This window comes from Zosterops lateralis (assembly GCF_965231275.1).
Source record: "Zosterops lateralis genome assembly, chromosome: 7".
In the NCBI taxonomy this organism is placed as follows: Eukaryota; Metazoa; Chordata; class Aves; order Passeriformes; family Zosteropidae; genus Zosterops; species Zosterops lateralis.
The window spans coordinates 22,150,009-22,174,044 of record NC_139767.1 but is presented as its reverse complement, the minus strand read 5'-3'; the positions used below and the strand labels follow the sequence as shown (position 1 = coordinate 22,174,044).

At 41.0% G+C, this 24,036-nt stretch overlaps 1 protein-coding gene across 4 annotated transcripts in view; it reads right to left on the bottom strand.

Moving 5' to 3' along the window:
• The window catches only part of RBMS1 (RNA binding motif single stranded interacting protein 1), a 143,051-nt gene that overhangs the window by 85,143 nt on the left and 33,872 nt on the right, over positions 1 to 24,036 (bottom strand). The window contains exon 1 of one of the 4 annotated variants that reach the window (XM_083865774.1): positions 5,531 to 5,759. The exons of 2 other annotated variants lie outside the window; for them this stretch is intronic. In XM_083865774.1, the coding sequence (XP_083721900.1) occupies positions 5,531 to 5,593 (63 nt within the window). In that variant the 5' untranslated portion in view covers positions 5,594 to 5,759. One more of the 4 variants, XM_083865773.1, reaches the window with a different exon arrangement.

The window sequence follows — 24,036 nt, the reverse complement described above, 5'->3', positions numbered from 1 at the left end:
CCTAGAAATAAACTAACTCAAACTGCCACAAACTAGGTAATCTTGAATTTGTTTAAAGCAATCTCTCACCAGCATTCAATTACTTCAACTGCAGTTTAAAACTACTTTGTGAGTCAATACACAGCTGCAGCTACACTGCCTTAACTGCAGTCTCTTGAGGGAAACAGCTAAAGCTGTGCTAATCACAGTAACCAGCCCTTACAGCACATGATTTTTTTGTTGTGCGTACGTTTCCTAAGTTGCTGGGTTAGGAGGCTTGTGCTTATCTATCCATGGTTCCCCTCCTTGTTTCTCCTTTATTTCTAACTCATCCCTTCCCTTTCCTGTTGCATCAGGAAGCTGCAAATACAGTGGCTTCTGCAGGGCTGTTATAATAACCACAGTACACTGCAATTCTGAAACGTATGCAAAATAACTCACAATTACTTCAACAAGGCTCAAGAACTTTCAAATGTGCATCTGTTGGCTTTCTAGAATACTTCTCACCAACACTTCTTCCAATATCAAAATATCTCCATGCACCTCTTCATTAGGATTACAGATTTATAAGCCTTCACACTGTCTGTTAAGTAACGTATTTTAAAACAACTGGCTGCAAAAAAGGTGAAAAACATTTATTAGAAGCTGGAAACAGATCCATGAGGGAAACCCACTAGAGGATCGTAGTCTCCATTGACTTCTTTTGTTATACACCATCTCGTGCAACAACAAAAGTCAATTTCAACCACAAATTTAAAAGAGGGGAAAAAACACAGACCAAAACAGTTTTAATGTCAAATGATCATTATTTTTATTTACTTGGTTGCAGCACTGTGCGGATGTTTTACAAGCCATCTCAAGCTCTCAGGAAAGGATTTTCCACTCCCTTCCTTCCTTCCCCTCTCCTCCCTGCCAGCAGTTACACTTTAAAGGATCTAACTCTTCTGAAATGTGTTAACTCAAGCAATTTTTTTAACACTTGGAAGTTTCAGGGGGAAAAAATGAACCCAAAACAAAACAGCAGATGTTCAAGACACAGACTTCTATATTCCCTTCCATATGAAACTAAATAGCAAAGACATACTTTAAACAATAACATTTCTAGAGACAAAAATATATTGTTCACCCTGTTAGAAATACTAAACAAAAACTTCAAATTGCCAAGTACAGATAAGACAATTATATCACTTTTCATAATCTATAACATCATGCCTGAACAAGATAAGGTGTTTCCTTTTATTTCTTTCATTCAGGTTTTGGTACAAGTATAGAAACACACTGATTGAGTAGTTTTGCTCCCTTGAGAATAAAGCCGAACTCCACAAACAATCTTAGAGTTTCACTTGAAAAATCAAAGCAGCTGGAGCTTAATGTAGGAGTTCAGTTTTGTGAAACCCAGGTAGACCCTTTAACATTGTATACAATGTAAAGGGAAATAGAGTCTGGCGCCTCAAGCCAGTGATACAAAATTACAATTCTTACAGTTTCGAGAGAAAGAAACAAAAAGAAACAAATCCCGATTATTTCTGTAACAAAAGATATCTGCTCAATCTCAGGCTCCTCAGCCTTCTCTCAGCACAGCACCATCCACACACACAGGAGGTGTCCTGTCAAACCCCTCTGGGCACAGATTGCTCCATGGAGCTGCATGGTTTGAGTTATGGCCATGCCCAGGTCTTGCAAGTTTAATGAGGTTCCTTCTCACACCACACACAGCGCCAACTGGGAAATCGTAAAGCGGGATTACAGGTGGAGCTTCTTGATAGGTTAAACCTATAGATAGAGTGAAAGGCTAATCTACACTTTTAGCCTGAAATTGGCAAAAGCTTTCTCCATTTAACTGCTGTTAGAAACTTGCCTTAACCTTCAATTTACAGAAAGCTCAGCCTGCGACACAACACTTCATACTAACAGAGCTACACGAAAAGATTGATCAAAAGCTTTATCTGTCCCCCCATACACAGGCCAAACATCAAATCAGTGTTAAATTCCTCACATGCAGCTACGCCCAGGTAATCCTCTCGAAAGCAGCAAACTATGTAAATCTCCTTATGCTGGCGAGATAAACATTACACTCATCAAAATGTAACAAGAACCAGTGTTACTGGGCAAAAGCTGTTAAAAGGCACAGACACCGGGCTGAGCACCCAGGCTGTGCTGGTAGGACCCTGCAATCTCCTCCTTCCCAGGCCTCCAGAGCTGCTTCTGGCTTCCTCTCCCAGAAACCTGAGAGCAGAGGAACCTCCCTGCACAAAGCGATTTAAAATCCCTAATCAAATAGCTAGAGCAGCTCTGTTGATTCAAAGAGCAGATGGCAGGAGAAAGCCTAATTTTCCATTTACGATAATTTTACAGAGTGTAGAAATATTTACTTCAGAGGAGCGCCTCCCCATTTACATGAGAATGACAAAAGTGGGAGGAGGGACAGAGAATCATCTTGTTCTCAACAAACCAAGAGCTAAAAAAGCCTGTATTAAGCAGTGTATTGTATGTAATTTCGTTTCCTTTTCATCACAGATGCACACACGTGCATTCTTTGCAATAGCTCAAGTAACCTTGATAGCAAAAATATTAGCTTACACCTATCTTTTTTCAGACAGGATGTATGGCTCTGAGTGTTGTGATAGGTTATTATTGCAGATATTGTGTGGCTTTCATTCTTTAACAAGACCCACATCTGCATTTCAAATTAATTCTCAGAAGAGCTGTCACTCATTTAAGCAACATCTCAATTTTAAGCCTGGTAAGAGTATTTTTAATATGCCCATAATGCAGGAAATCCTTCTGAGCAGAGACCACATTTTAGTACTCTTAAAGTACTACAGAAGAGAGATGATCAGGCCAATCAAATCTGACCTGAAATTGAGAACGTTGACTCACTCCTACATGCCTGAGTTCTACAGTGTAGATACAACAGGTAACAAACATAGTATTATAAGCACAGATTTGTTTATAAAACAGAACATAGTTATTTGGGAAAACAAAAAGAGAGTATGGGCACAGATCTGAACCTACTCTACCTATATGGCATTTTGTCAATGTTTTAAATTAAGGTAGAAATCCACATTATATTACAATGGCTTAAAAATAAATCAGGTTAGTGTCACCTTGCCTTTTATCAGTTAATCACTCATTTTTTCAACTGAATCTGCTATACTCTTAAAAATGAAATGAGATAGTACTTAACATGAAGCATTTTTTTATTATTCTGATATGTTTAAAAATACCAATAGAGACATACAAGCTGCTCAAAAGATTTTAATTTCTCTTATAAGTTACTTAAAATTGTTTCAGCTTCACATACTACACACTGTTAGCAGAGGAAATCCAGTTACTCCTTTTGGAGACATTGGTTGACAACTTTTCCTACACTCACAGTACCTAGTGTCTCAGGCTAAAGCTCAACTACAATGGAATTGTTTGAATATGGGTTACACAGAGCATACAGAGACTTAATCTCAAGTTTTCTTAATTATTATATATTTTCTTAATTATTATAGTTTTCTATATTATTATAGAAGAGTTGAAAAATTAGGCTTGTAGCGCTCTTCAGCACTGTTTGACATCAGCTCACCCCTGCAGGTGAAGTCTGAGTGAAAGGGAGATCAGAAAGCCAACTGCTAATCGACGTTAGTCTACATGAATGAAGTTAATAGGAGTTTTCCATGGACTTAACTGGAGAAAAGCACAGACCCCGGCTCCTTATGTAGGAAGTGTTTGAGCAGAGAATAGCTACACACTAACAAAAGAAACCTTTGGTACCCAGGGTCTTAAGCCCACATAATACCCCTGCATTCATTTCTTTCTCTGCCTATTGGGGAAAAAGGGTCTGTTTGTTTTTCTGATTCAGTCGGCCCTTTTAGCTCTTTGAATCTAAGGAGTGCACTGTGAAAAGAAGAGCATCTTATCAGCCTGCTCCAGACCAGCAGGCAAACTCACATCCACACATAAAACACAGCCCTGCCAGCACGAGGCCTGGCCCCACTGCCCTCGGCTCCTGCCAACAGCCTGCCCCGCACCGACACTCGGCTCAGCCACACAAGGGGCCGTCCTTGATTAATGGTCCTCTCTGGGAGAGCGCGAAATTGTATCCGATGCACTGGCTTCATTTGTAAAGTATGCGGGAGCACCAGACAAGATGATCGGCATGGGCGTATCCAGGACATTTATTAACAACAAACCAAAACCAGCACACACAATAAGCATGTTTTGTTATGTATGGACTTGAACACTTGGAGTACAAGATGCAAAGATAACTCCATGCACTGCTGGGCAGCATCTGCAGAGCACTGCTGAGATAACACACCAGTGATTCTTATCAAAAAATATATTTCTACAAAATAACAGGGAGGAGAAAGGAAATAGCAATTTTTCCTTAAGCTTCAAGAAAATATGAGAGTCTAACTTTCACTGTCATGCAGGTTAGCAACGCAGATCATGTGTCATCCCAACAATGTACCAAGACTTCAAAATTTCCAAGCCTATATCCTTATTATCTATATGAAGCGCTTCAGTGTGTGCAGCAGTGAGATCTGATTTCCTATTTCTACCCTTAACGTGTTCTGACCCCAAGCAAAATAGGACAAACTTCCCCAGTATTGCTGACTGAACCCGTCAAATTACTCATTTCGGCCACGAAGTGCAGCAGACACGGAAGGGTTTTTTCTCACCTGGAAAGAAGCCTGCCATAGTATTTTTGGCGTGCTTTGTCAAGCCGGTAGCTTGTCAGTGACCTCTACTCCATTTACCCTCTGGCACACACACAGAGCACACTTTCCCATTAACTTCAAATGTAAGTTTTTTTCGTTTCTTTTTTTAATTTAATCGAAGAGTCGATGAAAAATAATGCACTAAGCAGTAAATAATGTAATATTAATACCAACATCGCGTCTTGTGTGAGTAAAAAAAGTGCAGCCAAAGACAAACGGTACAGCGAGGTTGTAACGCAACTATTTCAAATATTTTATTTCCAGCGACTAAACAAACAAACAAAGAAATACCTCTTTCAGTACAGCTCCATAGATGCGAGTGCTCCGAGTTTATCAGAGAAATCTCTCTTCCCATAAAACGCCCCAGGGTCCCCCCGGGCCCCCCTCGGAGGGAGCCGGGGCGCACCCCAAGGGCGGCGGGGGTTTTCTGGAGGGTTATTTGAAAGAAAAAAACGCGCCCGGATCCCCTCGCTCATTTCATGCCGAGTGAAAAATATCCAGCCCCAAGTTTCGCTGTTGCGACACCGGGTCCTTTCTAACCTGTTGCCGCTCCCGGCGGGGCCGCCCCCGCCCGCACCGCCCCGCACGCCCCGCGAAGGTGACCCGGGCCGGCCGCCCGGCACCCGCCAAGGTCAAGGCGCGGCTCTTGAGAGGAGGTTTAAAAAAAAAAAAAAAAAAAAAAAAAAGAGTTTCATTTTTCAAATCCCAGCTCTCGAGAAGTCAGCAGGCTGCAAGGCGCAACTCACGCCAGTCGCCTCCCCTCTCCCCACTCCTCCCCCAGCACCTCGGGGCTGCGGGGAGAACGCGGGGGGAGCCACAAACCCACACACCCCCTCCCTTACCTGCTTCCGATACGGGGTCCGACCGCCGCCCGCCGCGCTGCTGTTGCTGCTGGGGAAGATCATCGCCCCGCCTGATCCCCCGCTCCCCCTCGGGATGGGGAGCAACTTTGGCGGCCGCCGGGCTGCGGCGCGGCGGGGCTGCAGGGCGCTCTCCGCCTCCGTGCCTTCTCCACCGGCCGCGGCTCCGCGAATCCTCCGCTCGGCCCCCGCCCCGCCCGGCCCCGCTCCGCGCCGACCCTGCCCCTGCCCCTGCCCCTACCCCTACCCCGCGGCGGCCGCCCCGGCTGCCATCCACGGGCCCCCGCTGACCGCCGCCGGCTGCCCCAGCCCAGCCCGGCCCGGCCCCACCTCCCGCCGGCCTCAACCACCGCCCAGCAGGGGGAGGGAGCGGGCGGGGAGGCGCCGAGCCGCGGGCGGGGGAGCGCGCAGCGGCCGCGGTGCTGGCGCCCCGCCCCGTCCTGCGCGGAGAGGGGGGCGCGGAGCGGGGCGCGGCGCCGGGGCGGGCGCGGAGCGGGGCGGCGGGCGCGGACCCCCCCGCACCCAGCAATGGTTGCGCCCGAGAGGGGCGCGGGGGGGCGGCGGGCCCGCGTGCCGCGCATTCCGCCGCGGGGCGCGCCCGGCGGGGTCCCGACCCCCGAGCGGCCCGAGCGGGACGGCCCGCGGCTGCGGAGGGGACTGCCGCCCCTGCTGCACCCCCCGACCGCGGGGCCGGCCGCTGCCAGGCGATAAACACTGCGCCCTTTAACTCCCTTAAGTTTTTCTTGACTAGGGATGGGGAGGGGGGGAGGAACATCCGGTCACAGCCCTCTCCGGTGCCTCAAGGCAGCATTTGGGAAGCGAGAGGAAATTCTTAGTTTCTTCACGAAATTTAGGCCTAGGAAACGTTACCGTTCTTAGGCTATAAGGCTGGGACCTACGGAGTGAAGGAGTTCCCAATTTCACTCCTGCTAGTCTGTGCTGTTTACATTACTATATTTACACTACCCACTGATGTTGACAATCTAGTTTCTAAGAAAGTCCTGAGCTATAGCTCTGTCAGGACACTGACTGATCACTGTAGAACTTCTGTCATGGACATGCATCATCAGGCACCTTTTGGTTTCTCTTCCTCTTTCTGACAATACGGTGGCCCCGGTCCCATACACCCCAACATGGCCACGGGAAACAGCTGGGAAGAAACAGAAAATTGCCAGGTAGTTCATTACTGAAAAGTCAAATACTATCTGACAACGTTAATATTTACAAAAACACATAATCTTCAATTACTGACTTCCCTAGAAATAATTTCTGTTTTGGTACCCTAATATATTGCTACTACTATTGCGACTACAGATCAGAGCCCATCTGAATGCAACAAACAACAGGAAAGCATCAACACTTGGCAGAACTGCATTCTGCATAACTTTCCTTTTTTTTCCCCCTCTTTCAAGTCCTAAAATGGATCTCATTCTGTTTGGCCTTGATTTGATAGCACAAGTTTAAGGTCTCTAGTACTGGATGAGAAGTACTGCAGCCACATCGTGATCACTGTCACTGGGAAATATTTGATGGCACAAGTTTGTACCAGCAGACTTTATGTCAGCTCAGGTACCGTCTATCTGTACTACCTAACTTCATGTTAGATCATAGAACATTCGTATTCCCACTGCTGGCATAAAGCTAGCACAGAGGCTTAATGCTAGGAGAAATTCAGATTCCCTGGTGTGGCTAAGGCATCATGCCTGCTTCACAACAACATCAGTTGGCATCAATGCTGAAAAAGCAACAGTTCAGCAACTGATTCTGGGTGAAACCTTTTTTTTTTTTTTTTTTTTCCCTCTGATCAGGTTAATTTTCTTCCAGATCATTTCCTTTGTTAGGTTCAGCATGTGGCTGTGCTGCTGCTTATGCCAGTGTAATGGATGGAGGAAGCAGTGAGCAAAAATAGGCAGGGGCAAGAGGGTGGATATGAGTGCTTGTTTTGGCAGCAGTATCAGATTATATTGGCTTAATACGCTCATGTACCTGTGGCATAATTTGACAGAAATGTAGCTGTGTGTGCTCATGCCTTCCTGAGATGTACCACACACAGCAGTCGATCTGTGCTCTGATCTTACTTCTTCCAGCCCCTTGGCCACAGACGTCACCATCAGACTCAATGCTGAAGAACTGTCTTAAAACAGTACAAACTGGAACAGTGACAGGCTACTTCTCCTGTTCATATCTCTATTCACAACTGAAAAACAAGAAAAATATTTTCTGGACAGTGTTGCTGTCACCCCAAAGGGGTGACAAAGCTTACATCTGCTCCACCTACGGGAGGGCTTTGTTAGCTGGAGACGTGTATAGTGACCACACCTTCCCCTCGCAGGGAAAAGCTTTTCAAAAGCCATCAATCATCCCTTGCTTCCTTCCCTCTCCTCTTCCTGCCCCATCCCCCAGGGAAGAGGCTGGAGGGATGTAAACACTGTATGCTCGATTGGGTCTCAGTCACTGTCATACCAGGGAATGCTCTCAAGAATAATCCAAAGCAGTATCTGAAACGCTGCCGTGTTGCCCTCTCTGCACTCACATGTCCCAAGGCTTCCTGTGATTTGGACACGATTTCCTTGTCTTAGATTCAGTATGTGGCACATTTGTCTCAGTTTCCAGTACTCTATTTCCTAACATGTTAGGAAAACACATAACAACAAATACAATCCTGTAAACATCTACTAGATCACAATCTAACAGTATCTGATTATTTATTTTTGTTAAGGAAAAACTCATTACAGAATTTTCTGAGAAGAGAACTTGATATAATTTCCTATGTGCTAATGCGCCTATCAACATTATCTGTTCTTATTAAAAGGCTTGAGTAATCTGTCTCCATTTTTGTCTCAAACAGGGAAATAGCTGCCTTCCAATAGCTTTGACAATATTATCACCAATACCGAGCCAGACTCCTTACAGCACTGTGTCGGGAGAGAAAGGGACAGCAGAGCTAAATTGAAACAAGAGAGTTTCTGACTGGACATCAGGACAGACAGACATTGCTCTTGAGAGGGTGTGCACCCTCCATTCTTGAGCATTTTCAAGACCAGAATGCATATAGCCCAAAGCAACCTGGCCTGATCTTTTTGCTGATGCTGCTTCAGGCTGGAGGTTGTACTAGAGATGCCCTGAGGTCCCTTCCAATCTGAAGCTCCAGAACATAGGCAAAATTATTTATTTGTAAAACCCTGTATTTGAGATTATGCTGATAAAGTTCAAGATAAGTGCCTGGACTTTTCAGTACTTGCACCGTGATATATCAGTTCAAGTACTGACAACAGTTTTCCTACATATTTTCTGAGATGCAAGAAGCATGCCTTGTTTGCAAAGAACAGTCTCAATCTTATTGACTTAGCAATGCCAAAACTGAGATGCCTAATCTATAAAATGTATGCAAATATGATCATAAAAATAATATTTTCAAGGACTTTGTTATAAATTGCATTCAACAGGTGTGAACAGACTTGCAGGTAGTCAGGCATATTGTTCCTTGCAGTTATAAATGAGCAATTCCTTTTGATCCTGAGGGAAAAAGGTGACCACAGGGTCTAAGAGTGCCTCTATAAATCATTCAGAGCTTCTTTAAATTACCCAGAGTTGCTGATTCAGGAAAAAAAGGAAAACTTATGAACAGCTCTGGTGCATTTTGGAAATAGAGTGTAGCAATTTACATGTTCTGCTTTGTTTGTTTGCTTGTAGGCTTGCAGAGAGACAGTGTAAATACAGAAAGAAAGACTTGTCTGGAAACCTGGAGACAACTGAAAGTACTCAAGAATCTTTCCAGTAATGTTTATCAATCTTAACAAATAGCAGACTGGCAAAACTAAGCCATTATTTTAAAAACAGTTCTATGCATTTAAGCTGCTACTTTACCATTTCTGTTCTAAATCAAATTCATGGCTTCCCTTACTTATCTCAAAATTCAACCAAAGTAGCTATTTCCCCTCAGGGCATTCAGTGCCTCTGTAGGACAGATGGTCTCTCAGCCCTGGATCTGCTTTAAATGGGAAACTCACAGTCTATTGCAAACCCCTGTGAGTCCAGACTGGATCTCCCGCATTTCCTTACAACTCTGCTCCCCTGACCACTTCAGGGCCTTCTGAAGACCCACTAGTGAAAAAGTGACTGTGGGCACCTCATTTCCCCACCTTGAGGGTATTGAGGGGATTGTCACCACAATGCTCAGTTCCCTGAGCATCCATCCTCTCATCGCACCCGGTCACACTGAGAAAGATAAAAACTGTGGCAGGAAGCTGAGCCACAACAATGCAAAAATACTTTTAAATACCCTATTCAAGCCAAGGCAACAGAATGCTGGGCTGAACTTTGAGAGATATTAAGCATTTCCTGTAAAGTGTTAATAAAGGGATATGTGAAGCTGAGTATCATACAGAAACAGATTTTTAATTTTTGGCTTAAATTCATCTATTAGAACTGAAAGCATGAAAAGAATTTCTAACAGCCAAAGCAACAGAGTAAACTTTATTACATGGGAAGCTCCTTCAGAGATAAGTTATGTCATAATAATTGTTTTTCTTTATGTATTCCCAGTACACAGGTAATGAAACAAATCTGTATCTAGCTAAGTAAGGATGAGGAGAGGTCAGTAAAAACAGGATATAGTAATGCTGTGAACATGTCAAACACTTTATACACAAAATCTTCTGTAAATTTTCTTTTTTTCTTCTTTTTTTTTTCTTTTATTTTTTAGGAAAAGAAAATTATTATGAAACAATGACTTTTGCAGAAGTATATGATCTGCTAAGAGTGAGGTATTGCATACACAATGAGAAGCTGTCGTTTAAGAATGCAGTCTTCAAAACAATCACATGAATATATTCAACAATAAGAAAAAAATCTCCATGATGATCTGAAAAGGGAAAACAAATAATCTTTTCCAGCTGTACCATTTCAAATATACTGGTACCAAAGTACCAAATTACTTATACTCTACACTAGAATATGATAAAAAAATGCCATATTATCACTCATTATAAAATACATGCGCACAATCAGTGTAATAGTGGGGGTTTTTTATCTGAATGCAACAGCTCATTCTCTCTGGGAGTCCTCCAACCAGTCTCTGATTTTCCCATCACCTAAACTGCAGAGGTTTTTCCTTTAAATCCAACAGCTCACTGTGAAAAAAGAGCAGTCCTTTGCTCCCTGCAGTGCTCACAGAATGCATCTGCTGTGGCCACTGGGGTTGCACCTCTAGTGACATGCTTTGACTCCTATTTATTTTGGCTTGCTGTTCATTCCTTCCACGCTTCCTTAAATGTTCTTGGAAAGACACTTAATATAAATTGCACAATTATACATAATTGTTGCCATTCCTTCACTGATGACTGGTATAAGAATATGAACACAGTGAGCAACACAATCTCCTGTTAATGCCACACCAGCATTTTATATTACGGAAAGCACTATTTATTACTTGAAAGACATGACAAGATACTTCTTTATAGAAGCATTTCCAGTGTCAAACAAATCCCCTTCCTAAATATACCCTGTATATTCTGGGAAGCACAAGTATGAAACTTAATTACTGTAAAGGATTACAATGTAAGAGAAATTTAAGGAGGCTGCTCATAATCAGTAATTAAAACACAAGACAAAATCCAACTCTCATCTGTGGAATGAACTGAAATGACTCTTCAAGATCTCATTTCTACCATTAGCCTGATAATGTTGCCAGACATTTGATATAGTTTGAAACTATAAAACAGTCAAAGTGTGTAAACAGTTCTGAATACATTGTAGAATAAAATAATAAAGACTGTCCAAAATAACAAAGCATATTGCTTTTTCTGCTTTTCTATTAACTATGTAGAAAATTCATCAACATTATATTGAATAATATTTATTTTTTAACAGATACTACTAAGAATGGCTTACTCTTTTGACATGCTTTTTTGACTGCGTATTTTTACATTTTGTGCAGAATAAATTTATGGAACAATAGAAGAAGTAAGCAAAAAATATTTGCTAAGTATTTTCTATGAAACAATGACTCCATGCAGATATTTAATTTTTATATATTTAAATATTTACATTTTAATACAGATATTAATAAAAGATGAAGCAAAATCTTGGAATGCACAAACATTTTTTCTAAAACTTCGCTTCATGGGGTTCTAAAGCAGGGTCATATACTCTGGTTTTTAACCAGATAAAAGGCCCTTTCTAAGCCACAATATGTTCGATTTTGATGTGCTGGGTTTTCTTGGATGACATTATTCACCATATTGGCCAGGCTTGAATGGTTACTATTTCATGAGAATTTTGGAAATAAGAAAGAAATTAAAAAAATTCTACAATTAAAATATGTTTAAAGATTGACAGCAGTTAATGTCAATGAAAAGGTAAATCACTGCACAATGGTTAGAGTGGAAGGTGCAACCACAAATCAGCCAGACATAAATTTTATTCCTTTGTGTGTTGTTATTTTGGTATCTAAGGCCAAGAAATAGCTTCAGATTTGTCAGTGAACTGCTGCTACAGAAAAAAAAAATATTCAGCCTCTTGCCTGGTCTTTACACATCTATAAATAGGGACATACATTTTAGAGCCATGAATGAAACAGGCACTATTTGCATTGTAAGCAGATTTGGTACTAATGCAACGAAGAGCAGGCAGGAATCATAACACCCATGGAAAAAAAGGAAGAAGACAGAGAAAGTCATGTATGGTAAGATACATCAAAAAGATGGAGTTGCCATCATTAGTGCAAAATCAAGCTTGTACACTCAAGCATGGGCTTGAAGAATACCTGAGGAAAAGCCAGAGCAGGTCCCGTTCTGCAAAGCTCTGCTGCAGACAACAGGCTCACCAGCAGCAGTGACGAGCCAGACTGGGGACTGTGTACAGTAGGTGCATACATGTGGGCACCTTAAAACAAAACCACAAAACACCACTCTTTCCTAAGTTGCTTTTTTTGCTTTTTTTTCCCTTTCCCTGAAATGAAGTCCTGTTGTGTTTGTTCGACAAATACTAGTAGTCAAGTGAAGAACTGACAGCTCTACCGACTGACAAGCACTGTGCAAATTTTTCCTGTCCTCACACACTTCCCTGTCAATTAACTTCATTTCTGACCTGCAAATGTCTTTACAGTGCTTCAACTCCCCTGAGTACACCATCAACACTGTACCAGCTCTCTGGGGTCCACCTTACATCATCTTGGCCGGAGTGTGAGAAACTAATTTACATATAGATTTCAAAGGGGCATATAAGTTCTATGTGTTTCAAAATTACAGCCTTTACCCTCCATGTTTGTTTTATAATCACCTATAAACAGAAAGATGTTTGTTTATAATGCGCAATCTGATTTTAATGACCCAATTTAGAATACAAAGTGAGGGAACAAAGTCATGTGTCAGAAGTTAAGCAAACGTTCAATAATGAGCCTTAATCTTATCTCAGTTTCAATATCTTTAAAATAAAAATATTCACATAAACCTTGATAGAATAGTTCCTGAAGTACCTGGAACAGCTTATATTTATGAGACACATTATATATTTCAGTTTGCCAAAGAAGCTGTGAATTGCATTTTTCCTCTAAAAGTACATGCTCTACCACTCTGAATTTTGAAATTGTGTACTTGCTACATCTGCAGCACCTCCACAACATCAATAAAGCACAGAAGAAAATGATCAACAGATACATCTTCAGAACAAGAAAATTCTTCCTCCCATGTAAATTCAGTGTTCATAAAGGTCATCTGGCTCATGATCATGGCAATGAAAGACCTCCACCATCAAGGCACTCAGCACTGGCATTGGAAGGTTCTCCAGGCCCCAGTAACCTGCAGAGCCCATCCTCAGAGGTGAAATAAGGGTGCAGCTCCTGCTGATGCAGCCCTTCCCCTAAGGGCTATAGGATCCTGAAGTTGTAGGGTGTGGCTGATGCACCACAGACAGGTGAAAAGCAGGAGCTGAACACCAAGGCCATCTTCTGACACACTGTCTATCCATCAGCTGCAAAGAGGGGGTTTCTGCCACTTCTGCTCTAAGCTAAACTAACAACCAACTGCATTGCTACCCCAAGTCTGTGTCTTCACCATCAGCATTTGAGTTTCTGTAATTTAAATTCAGATAGGATCTGAATATTTATGTTCAGTAATCAGTAAATTAATCAAGATGGCTAGGACAATTTATTTCAGGGAGTAACTCATAGACTTATTTACTAATGTTCCATACCAAGTGTCATAGGCTGGCAGCAGCACAAATCATGGTGGGAAAATATTTTATTGCACCATAATTAAGTTTTACATTTATTTAGGTAAATAGGTTCTTAGAGTTGTTTTCAACACATTCCCTTGAGTTGGATTCAAAGTATTTATCAGAGACTGCACAACCATATTTCAAAGGTCTACTCACGAATATCAATGCACATAAATCAAAGACAAAACCTGAAATGAAATCCTGGTCTGATCAATAGGTTTACCAGCAAGTCCCAGATTTTCACCCAGAATGAAAGCACTTACACTGTGCTTTTGTGATTTACTGAGTTTATTCCTCAATATATTTAATGCTTAGAGATGCTGAAAAGGAAGAAAGCTTCTACTCCTTTCCCCCCTCCTGCTCCGAGCTTCATGGTTATGAGCCCTTTGCTTAATCCATTGTTCCTTTTGCTTACTGATTCAAGGCACTAACCTGGCAGCTTTTCTTTCTGCCATGGCAGGGAGCTGAGTTGGGTCACTGAGGTGTCTAAGACCATAACAAGTTAAGTGGCAGGAGCACAGAGCTGGGGAAGGCAAGGTGGGAAGGTGTGTGTCCCTCCTGGGAGGAGACTTCGCTCAGTCTAGGCTTCCTCATGGAATTTTACTCGAAACGTTTTCGCCAACAACCATTTTTTTTTAACAACACATTTTCAGTCATACTCCAGAAAAGTGAAGTTATTGCAACAACCAGACCTCAGACGTGTTATGCAGATGCACTGCAAGAGAGGTGGGTGAGCGAGTTCAGATAGCACAAGAATTAGGCTGAACTTTCGCCCCTAGTTCCAGTGTTCTTTGAAGTTCTTCACTGCCTTGGCAACTCCTCCCCCTATCTTCCACTATTACAGCTTCTGTCAGAGGCTCTGCATAGTCAGGATTTTCTCCATTCTGGGATGTTCAAAAAGAATTTTGCACTAAGCTCCCCAGGGGCCAGATCTTCACAATGTTTCCGTGCTTGCAAGTACAGCTTGCTACACTAATTTCTCAGAAGAGCAAAACTCCCAGCTGTGTTTGCTGAATGGGGCTCTAAGACAAAAATTATTTCAGCAAATGGCTACGGGAACTTTCTATGAGTACTTACTAGGAGGAAATAGATGATCTTCTTCTAGCAGGATTTAAATTTGGATAATTTTCTCAATAGTATTTTAACATGAATCTGTGAATATATGCCCGCGCATACACATCAGGCTTTTGCTACTTATCCATCAAAACCACAAGTAAACAACTGCCCACTTCAGGACCTGGTCCACTTGTCCCCTAATATAATCCATAAGTGCATAATGAAGACAACTGAGCACTATCATAATATTGCTTTTGACCCTAAGACACAATTTACCATTCACTATTCTAAAGATCACTGAAAAGTTCTCATGTAAATATTTGTTTACATAATTTGTTTACAGATGGAGCTCTGTTGTATTTTTTTCAAATTTATCTGTCAGATATAGTATTCAACCCAATTAGCTGAACTCCAGTCGAAAATACCATCTGACTATATTTGGTGAAGTGCACAAAAATGTGTTTGGACAAACAGAATGCTTTTGGAGACCTACAGATACAACTGCCCCAGAACACGGGCTTAGGTACTCGAGAAACAAGGGAAGGGTAATGAGCTGGAAAGGCAAACATGCCTGCTTCTTATACCTTCATTGTAATCAGTTACTCTACAGCAGACAGTCTCATTACTATAAATTGCAACTAGAGGCACTTTTGCCTTGCAAAGGAATTCATAAAAACATGTCAGATCATGTCAGCTGAGATGTTATATAAATCACATTCTGCACTAAGTGAAAAAATATATTTTGCATCCAAGGAATTCTAGATTGTTTTCTGAGTAGAGCCCACTGTTTCACAACTCAAGAAGAATTTTCATCAGAATTACAGACATCGCTTAAAAGACATGAAAGTTGAAAATCTATATATGCCTAAATGCTTCCATTTTAATCCCCTTGTTCATTACATTTCCACTAAAGTTGCTACTTCATTCCACAGAAGGGCTGTTCCCAACAGTGCCTCAGACTGTGTAAGCACACTATTAACTTCTGTGCTTGCACGTATGGAAGTGACATTACCCAGAGAAAAAGGAGTGTTCTGAAATCAATTACAAATGTAATGACAGGAGGTATGAGTAAAGAAAAATCCTTACATTGTAATACTAACTCAACTGCTCCTGCCACCAGTAACTAACTCCTAACTTTTTCTGACACTACAAGGTCTTTGACTTTCTTAAATCTGATTCAGTATTCGGTAACTTGAGATAGAATAAACCTTTTTTTCCTAGCGATGACACACAATATGACAGTTCATGGGTGTAAATCATGTAGGCACATGATTTTGCAGGAACTAAGCCAGAGTGAAAAAAAGACAAGAGAGCTGCATTAATCTCTTGGTGACTATACTCAGTGGGCTATGCATTACTTTCACCAGCAGATTTGACCAAATTTTTCTTTCTTCATTCTCACAGAATGGAAAAGAAAAATAGGAAAAGCTGAGTCTTTGAGATAAAAATTACTTAAGCTGCAAAATAAAGCCTAGTTTGCATCTTCATTTAAAAAAAAAATTAAACAATAATATTAATTTTTTAAAATCAAATATGTAATACCTGGACACAAATCTGCCTAAGCAGCATCACAAATAACAACTCATGTTGGGCTTCCTTGCTGTAGTTTTTACCAATGTCATCGTAGGACACAGAAAAAAAATCTGTTTATTTCCACTAAAAAACTCAGGTAAAGTCTTTGAAATGTCACCACTGTAGACGACCTTTAATTTTTTAACAAAACAAAAGGCAGTCTTAAATTAACTAAAAGGTTAATTCTAGAATGTATTACCATAACATTTCCATTTAAAATAGTACATCCTTTTATAATCTATATTTCAGATTCCTCAACTATAGTTGGTTTAAATACTTAAAATTGTCTAATTACTGATTTCCTACTATGTTTGGCTGATAAAATTCGAGTTGAATCAAAACTGTGCTAGACCTCCTTTGTTAAAATGCTAAACCAGCCAGGCAATGTGCCTCTCATTAACCACAGCTACTTCTTGACTGACACTGTTGATTGCCTGCTAGGCAGCTCACCCTACAATGGAAATTATTTTATGGTATCTACCTACAGATCTCAGTTTGTGCTGGACTACTCCTTCTTACTTCTTTCATGAACTGTAAACGATAAAGTAAACTTATGGGAGGTGGGGGGGAGGGGAAGGGAAACCCTGCCTCTTCAAGCTGAGAAACTCCAGGCTTCGGAAGACAGATAGTGCTTAATACTATTTACTGTACCACTGCAATTATTTGGTAGCTGATCAAACCAATAAACACACCGTTTGGCAGAATGGGGACTTGGGACTATTTGAATAGATGTGAGCTCCTTTTCTTCACTGAGACTTCATTTGTAGCTGATTTAGGAGACATCTCTCCCTGCCACAGCATTCCCTCTCCACATCCATGCCAGCCACCTATTCCACCCTTTAAAGCAGACATTACCACACTCCTAAGCAGGACTGAATCAACTGCTTTATGTGGGTGTGCTATGAAGTGGAAAAGGAAACTGATACAGTTTCAATCTGTAGATATTCATACATATGTTTTCCTAATATTCTGATGTAGAGAGCAGCTGTAACACATAACAGGATTGGCTAGACTTGGGAAAAGAGGCAGAACTTCTAAATCCCACCCAACAGCCAAGGGAATAGCAACATCAAAATGCAGTATGACTGCAGAGCCCTGACCAGCCTCAAAACTGAAAGCAAGCTGTTATCCGGGGGTTTACGTAGCTGCACATAAAATGTTCTCATTTTGAGAGACATTTGCAAACACAGAATATCCTTAGTTTTGTCTTCAAATCTCAATGAAACTTGCAAAGGAAATAATCTCTGTTTAAAACCATGCTTCAGTGAAACACACTGTGGTATACTATGTGCTTGGAAACAAACTAATAAACCTCCACAAAGAGAAGGAAAATGGTATGATTTATTAATCTGAATATCAGCAGCTTAAAAAACAATGTGGAGATGTTGCACATTTAACAAAAAGCTTAGGTTCATAAATTTCCTCACATGCAGGGTAAATCTTTTTCTTCAACAGCTGAAATCATGGTTACAGTAACTTCCTATTCAGTCATTTCCTTAATTAAACCATTGAACTTTAATGTGAAATGCAGCCATTACAAAACCAGAAAGGAATCTGAACAATAACAATCCAGTCAAATGGGCAGTGCAATAAGCAACAGCAAGGTCAAGAACACTGGCTGGCACGTTTTGATTGGAATCAATGATGCTGTGATTCCCTGAGATATTAAATGAAGTTCAAGTAAACTGTGCTGGATCAAAGCTGCATGAGCTGCATGATATGATGCAGTGAAAACTTGGCACAAATGAGTTCTCCTTGGTAAAGGCTACTTAAAAAACAAACTGTATGTCATCTTTTCCCCAAGTGTTTGAAAAGTAACAACTTTAGTCCAGCAATAGCTGTGCCTCATCATCCTCTCAAACATCTGTCCTGCTCTGAAACGAAAGATTAGCCAAATGGACGCATTTTTTAATCCCTTTTTGCCTCCCTTCTATTCCAACCTCGAAGTCCCAAAAGGTCAATGTTCTCATCTTAAGCAGGCTCTTTCCTGTGGACAGTCACTACATTCATGCCTGTCTTTGCCTCCCACAAATGGTCCAAAATGCCCAGACAGCCAAAAGCCAACACCTGGGAGGATGCTAGTTACCACTGCTCTACCCAGGGCAGTGCCTGCTGCATCAGCAACAGTCTGTTCCTTGAGCAGTGGCAGAAACCCCACCTGGCTGCAGTGCTGTGACACTGCCAGCCTTCAGCCAACGGGGCACCAGTGCAGGAAGCGGCAAGGAGTCCCAGGTGGGCTCCAGTAGTACTCTACCCACACACCTGTAGTCCCTGCACTGTGCACTCTGCCTCAGCAGCAGCGATGCAGCTCGTTTGTGCTCCTACCTGACCTGGGCCACATCTGCATAGCCAAACAGTCCCACTAGGCACAGATCTGGTCACAGTGTTGGGTTTTGATAGTATTCAACACTCTTAGCTCTTTCCTGCTGCCCAGATAGTGATAACTTTGTGGGTCTCTAGTTACACAGCCAGCTCACATTCTGGGTAGGTGTGAAGGGTCACGTAGCCACTGCAGGGACGGGCATAATCTGTTTGCCAGGATGGTTTAGGTGTTGGGGCATGGTGACTTCTGAAGACACAAAGCCACGAGCCAATCTAAACAAGACAGCATCTTAGTTTTTGAGGCATCAATAGGTCATTAAAAAGTAAGAATGAAAAAAGACTTTACAGAACAAATGCTATCAAAATTCTGGTGCCTACTATCTAGAATATAGATACTCATAGAGAAAACCTTACATTTGATCAGGATAGTTTTGACTGGTATAATCAAGGATTTTGCAAAATAATTGCAAATATGTATACACTGCCTCTTTTTTGTTGTTGTTGTTCCTTACATGTTTTACACACCTTAACTCAAAAGTGAAAGGCATCTTAGATGTGTGGAGCCGACTGACCCAATGGATCTATGGGTTACCATAAAACTTTAAATGGGGCTAAAGAAACAATGTTTAATTGTTAAGTGTAAACATTGTTTCAGAGATTGATGCTCAGTGAAATAGGCACACTAAAACTCCTCATTATTCCAGGTATTCCACCATACCACCAAGAATATTTAGTTAAAAAACCAAACAGACAGTTTGAGATTACCTCAGTTAAGAGACTACCTTAAAGACAATGATGTGTTCAGGCTGTGGAATAAGACACAATGGTGTTCTCTTCTCTGTTTCATACAGGATCCTTCTAAATGTTTGTCCTAGCTAATTTCATCCTTAATTGGGGGGGGGAAATCCATAAATGTAAAAATCAAAAATTCCCTTAATTATGTGTTTTAAAGTGCATGTTGTCTGCAGTCTGATCCAGCTTGCAGACAGTGGGATTTTTTTCCATGTAATGGAATGATGGGTATCATGTTGCTAACTTCAATGCTGCAATCTGATTTGCGCAGGCCAGCCCCAGTGGAGAGCTACTGAAATCAGCTGGATTCTTTTACGATACAAGATAAGAGTGTACAGATAATGCTGAAGACTGAGGGCTAGGCCTAGAGCCTGCTGATTTCTCTAACTGGCTGCACTAACATTCCAACAGAGCCCCTGTGGCTCTGCCAGCAGAGCTCTGCACCGGAGCAGGCAGTGCCCCAGCACACGCTGCAGGGCCCAGTCTTCACCTTACACTGGAAATGCCCTGCAGCAGTGTTCTGGATAAACAGAAATCTTGTTTTCACAGGTGTCAATCCAAAGTGACTTTTTGTTCCCGTTTACAAAACCCAGTGGGGAATGAATCCTGGATTTCTCTGTTGCTAGGTGCTCCTAAAACACCACAAGTCTCTATGAGCTAGTAATTAAGTAATAATAGCCATCGTAAAATTGCAAAATTCCTATATACTAGATAAGACCATAATCCTGCTGGGTGATATAGATAAGCAACTACTTTTTCCTTGAAATGAAACATAAACGTGATGATGTTTTCTAACATGCTATTCTTAATACTTTTACTTTACAAACTCTGTTAAGAGAAATATTTTTCAGTAATCATTTAAGAAAAACAGTACTTGTATATAATAACCCTGTTAAACACACTGACACACAGAGATATGGAGGCTTTGTTTGTAATGAAGATACTTTATTAAAGGGAAAATAAATCTGCTTCTGGGATGGATCTCCAAATTGAAAGGGTTTTTCAGGTGATGGAAGTGAGTATTGTGCTGGGTCTCCAGCCTGATTACTTCCTGCAGGGATGGTTTTGTCATTGTGCCACCACCACTCCCCTGTGACTTTTAAACAACCCAGGGTCACTGTGTCCTCTCTTTAATTAGTATCTCACTGCTGGAGGGAGGGCAGAATGTCAAGGAAAAAAGGAATGAGAAGACACTGTAAACAAAGGTCCTCAGGGGCATCTTAACAATTTGGACAAGGAATGAAAAAAATGCTCTTTTGTTGGCGGCAAAACGAAAAGGAATGGTTGGGGTGGTCCAAATTTTAATTTTAGTTACATGAATTTGGATAAAATAAAGAGCAATTATGCTAAGAAAAAAAGAATTTTGTTTCCAAGAGGGCTTTATCATGCAGCAGATGAGGATGCATTCTACATTTTGCAAGGAATCCAACTCAAATATGGTGCTCCAACCATAAGGCAAGCAAAGCCTTAAGGAATAGTCTCTGCTTCCTTAAGCACTATGACCAAACTCAGTTGGGGTGATAGCAATTATTTTTATTTGCATTAAAATAAAACTTCCAATGGATATTTTTTGTACAAATATTTGGACTGCAATTTATACCTATACTTTTCACAGAATAATTCAGATAATCCAACAATAAAGTAAAATAGCATATAAAGCAGTAACAGAACTCTACCACCTTCACACTAGGTAAGTAACTTGCCCTGAAAGTTCTCTAGACTGATGAATCAAAAAATAGCAAATATTACTAAAGACTGGACTTACCATAAGGCAAATGTTGTGTATATGAGCACATAGGTTAAGAGTTAAAAACATTTACCTTTTTTTACTTTTCAGAATCAACAACATGGTAGAGAAATTTGCTTTTTTTTTTAAAGTAAATACAACAAAAGGGCCAGTGCTTACACAAAATTTTATTTATGTTAGATTTTGGAGTATTTTATAATATTTTGTAAACTACTGTTTTTCCTGTTGTCTCCTGGTAAATCAAGAAGTGAAATTTGATTTTAAAGCAAAACTCTGCAGACAGGAGGGTTTCTCTTTAAAGCTGACAGCATGAAAAGTTAAATGGCAGTTTGTCAGTCACTGGCTATTGTAACACATAGTAGGTGGCCTTCCTCCTCCTGGAATTTCCTGCTCCAAGGTAGGCCCTCAGGTTACTCATGCCCTGAGTAAAGGGAAAGGGAGGAGAAACCACACATGCTTCAGAAGAAAACCATACATGTGCAGAGGTGCAGAAGAAACTGACATTTGGAATACCCCATGGAAACAGGAGCCCTAAATTCAACCTGGAGCCAGCACTCACACCCCATTCTACTGCCTGCTGCCTTGAGCATTCAGGCATGGATCTCTCTCAATTTCTGCTATCAATATGGCCACAGTTTATATAAAATAATGCAATAATGCTAGTAAGGAAGAAGAGGAATAAACTCTGTAGCCTGTGGCTATGGCTCTCATCCCAAATATAAGAAAACCGCATTCGAATCTTTTCTCTTATATTCTGTTTCCAAACTACTGAATGCAGAAACACACACAGAGTATATTTTAGTCCTTAGGTGCCCGCAGAATTAGGTATCAGTTAAGGCAGGGCTTTACTGGAGTGCCCCAATGACAGACTCAGCTCCTCAGCTCCTGTAAGGATTCAAACATTCCATTCCCCTAATTAAAAACAATTGAGCAATTTGGGTTTGGTGACTTGTCTTTTTGGTCTTGTTTTAAGGCCCTGGATCATGAAGTCTCATGAACCACAGACTTGTGTCAATAACTCTAAGACGTCATTTCAGTTCATGGATGCTTTTGGTCCTCTTGAAGCTCCTGTGGCCTGAGCAGTGCAGTCTCCAGAAGGCAGGGCTCAGCCTCAATGGCCTAAGTTTGGCTGCAAGCTGAGCATTATTCCACAGTTTCAGTCTATACCATGAGAGTGACACTCACCAATACACAGGTGAGCTCAAATTCTACCTTTGGATCACAGCATATATATATATATATAAAGAATTTCATATTTCATCTTAAATACATTTAAAAAATACTAAGCAACTCCCATCTCTTCTGTGTAACACTGCAGTATTAAACTGAAGAACAAACTGATTTTGTAATTTTTTTTTTTTTTCAGAATCAGATGTAGCTTTTAAATATTTCTCTTTTTTAATCAGTCTGATAATTTTCATGACCTGACTTATGGTGCCAAACACTTAGGGCAGGTAAGAGTGCCATTCTGTGTGCCCTAACTCTTTTCCCACCTCACACAACCACAGCAGAAAATTCTTTTTAAAATATAAAACCAAGCAAACCCACCAAACTCTCTGTGTGAGGGGAAATAAAAAGCACATTTGAATCGTATGAATTTTAGCTTTAAAAACATTGACATTGATTAAAGATTTCCATAGTGTACAATTTACAAGAAATTACCTCAGCAGGGTGAATGGATTCGGTTTCATAATCACAAAGTTCCCTAACTCCGTGGTATTATATTCCAAGCAAGCTTGTATATTAAGTTTAATTTCACTTTTTTCAGGAAGTGATTTTACTCAAGATTGAATACAGCTGTTAGCAGAGCTCACTGTTCCAAAAATGCTTCAATGCAAACTGAAAAAAAGAGATGTTTCTTTAGGTGAGGACTTGCAGCCAAGCTCCATTTTCAGAAAACACTACTGAAAAAACAGTCTTCAAGTATTTGAATACTAAAGAATGGGAGAGGTCTGTGGAACACATTTGATGACTTAAACGAATTGCTCCATCTTCTTTGACAACAAAAGCTAGCAGACTCCCTGCTTTTACAAAAAGAAACACGACGGTAGATATACCTCTTTTTATTTTGTTCCAAGCATTAGTATCAAACCCTCACTTTTTGGGGGGTGGGTGGGGGTTTAGTTTCATTTACTATTTCATCTTGATTCTGTTCTTTTAATATACACAGCAATGTATGCTGGCATACAGAACAGGGCCTCTGCAGAGGAAACGCTGCCAGCTAAAAACACAGGATGTAATCGAGACCACAAGAGACACATACTCAGTTATAAATGTAACTATGCTGGAGGTATGGGAAGGGAAAAAAAACCCCTCTTATTTTTTGCTGCCAGTTTTAATTGTTTCAGTGATATTTTCCCACTCCCATTTTGCGCCAGTATAATAAGAAGAAAAATAATCAAATTTAATTACTTTTGCAGCTAAGATAACTGCTGGGTTCAGCACGCAGCAGCCCAGACGTCCATTTCTCCTTGCAGGAACTCCCCGGGTGTTTTACACACAGCTCGGATGACAAGCACACACTCTGCGTGCAGTGCGAGCTTCAGCGGGGCACTGCCTGGTCAAATAAGGACCAAACGCATAATTAAAAACAATACTAACACAGTCTCAAAAAAACCCTAAAAAATGGGGGGGGGGGGGACACGACACCAAAAAAAACAAAAAAAACCCCAACAAACAACAACAAAACCCAAAGAAAAAAAAACCCTAAGGAAACTAAAATTTATGACTGGTAGAAATACACAGTAGTAATCCATTTTCATCTCTGACTCGCATGCTTTGA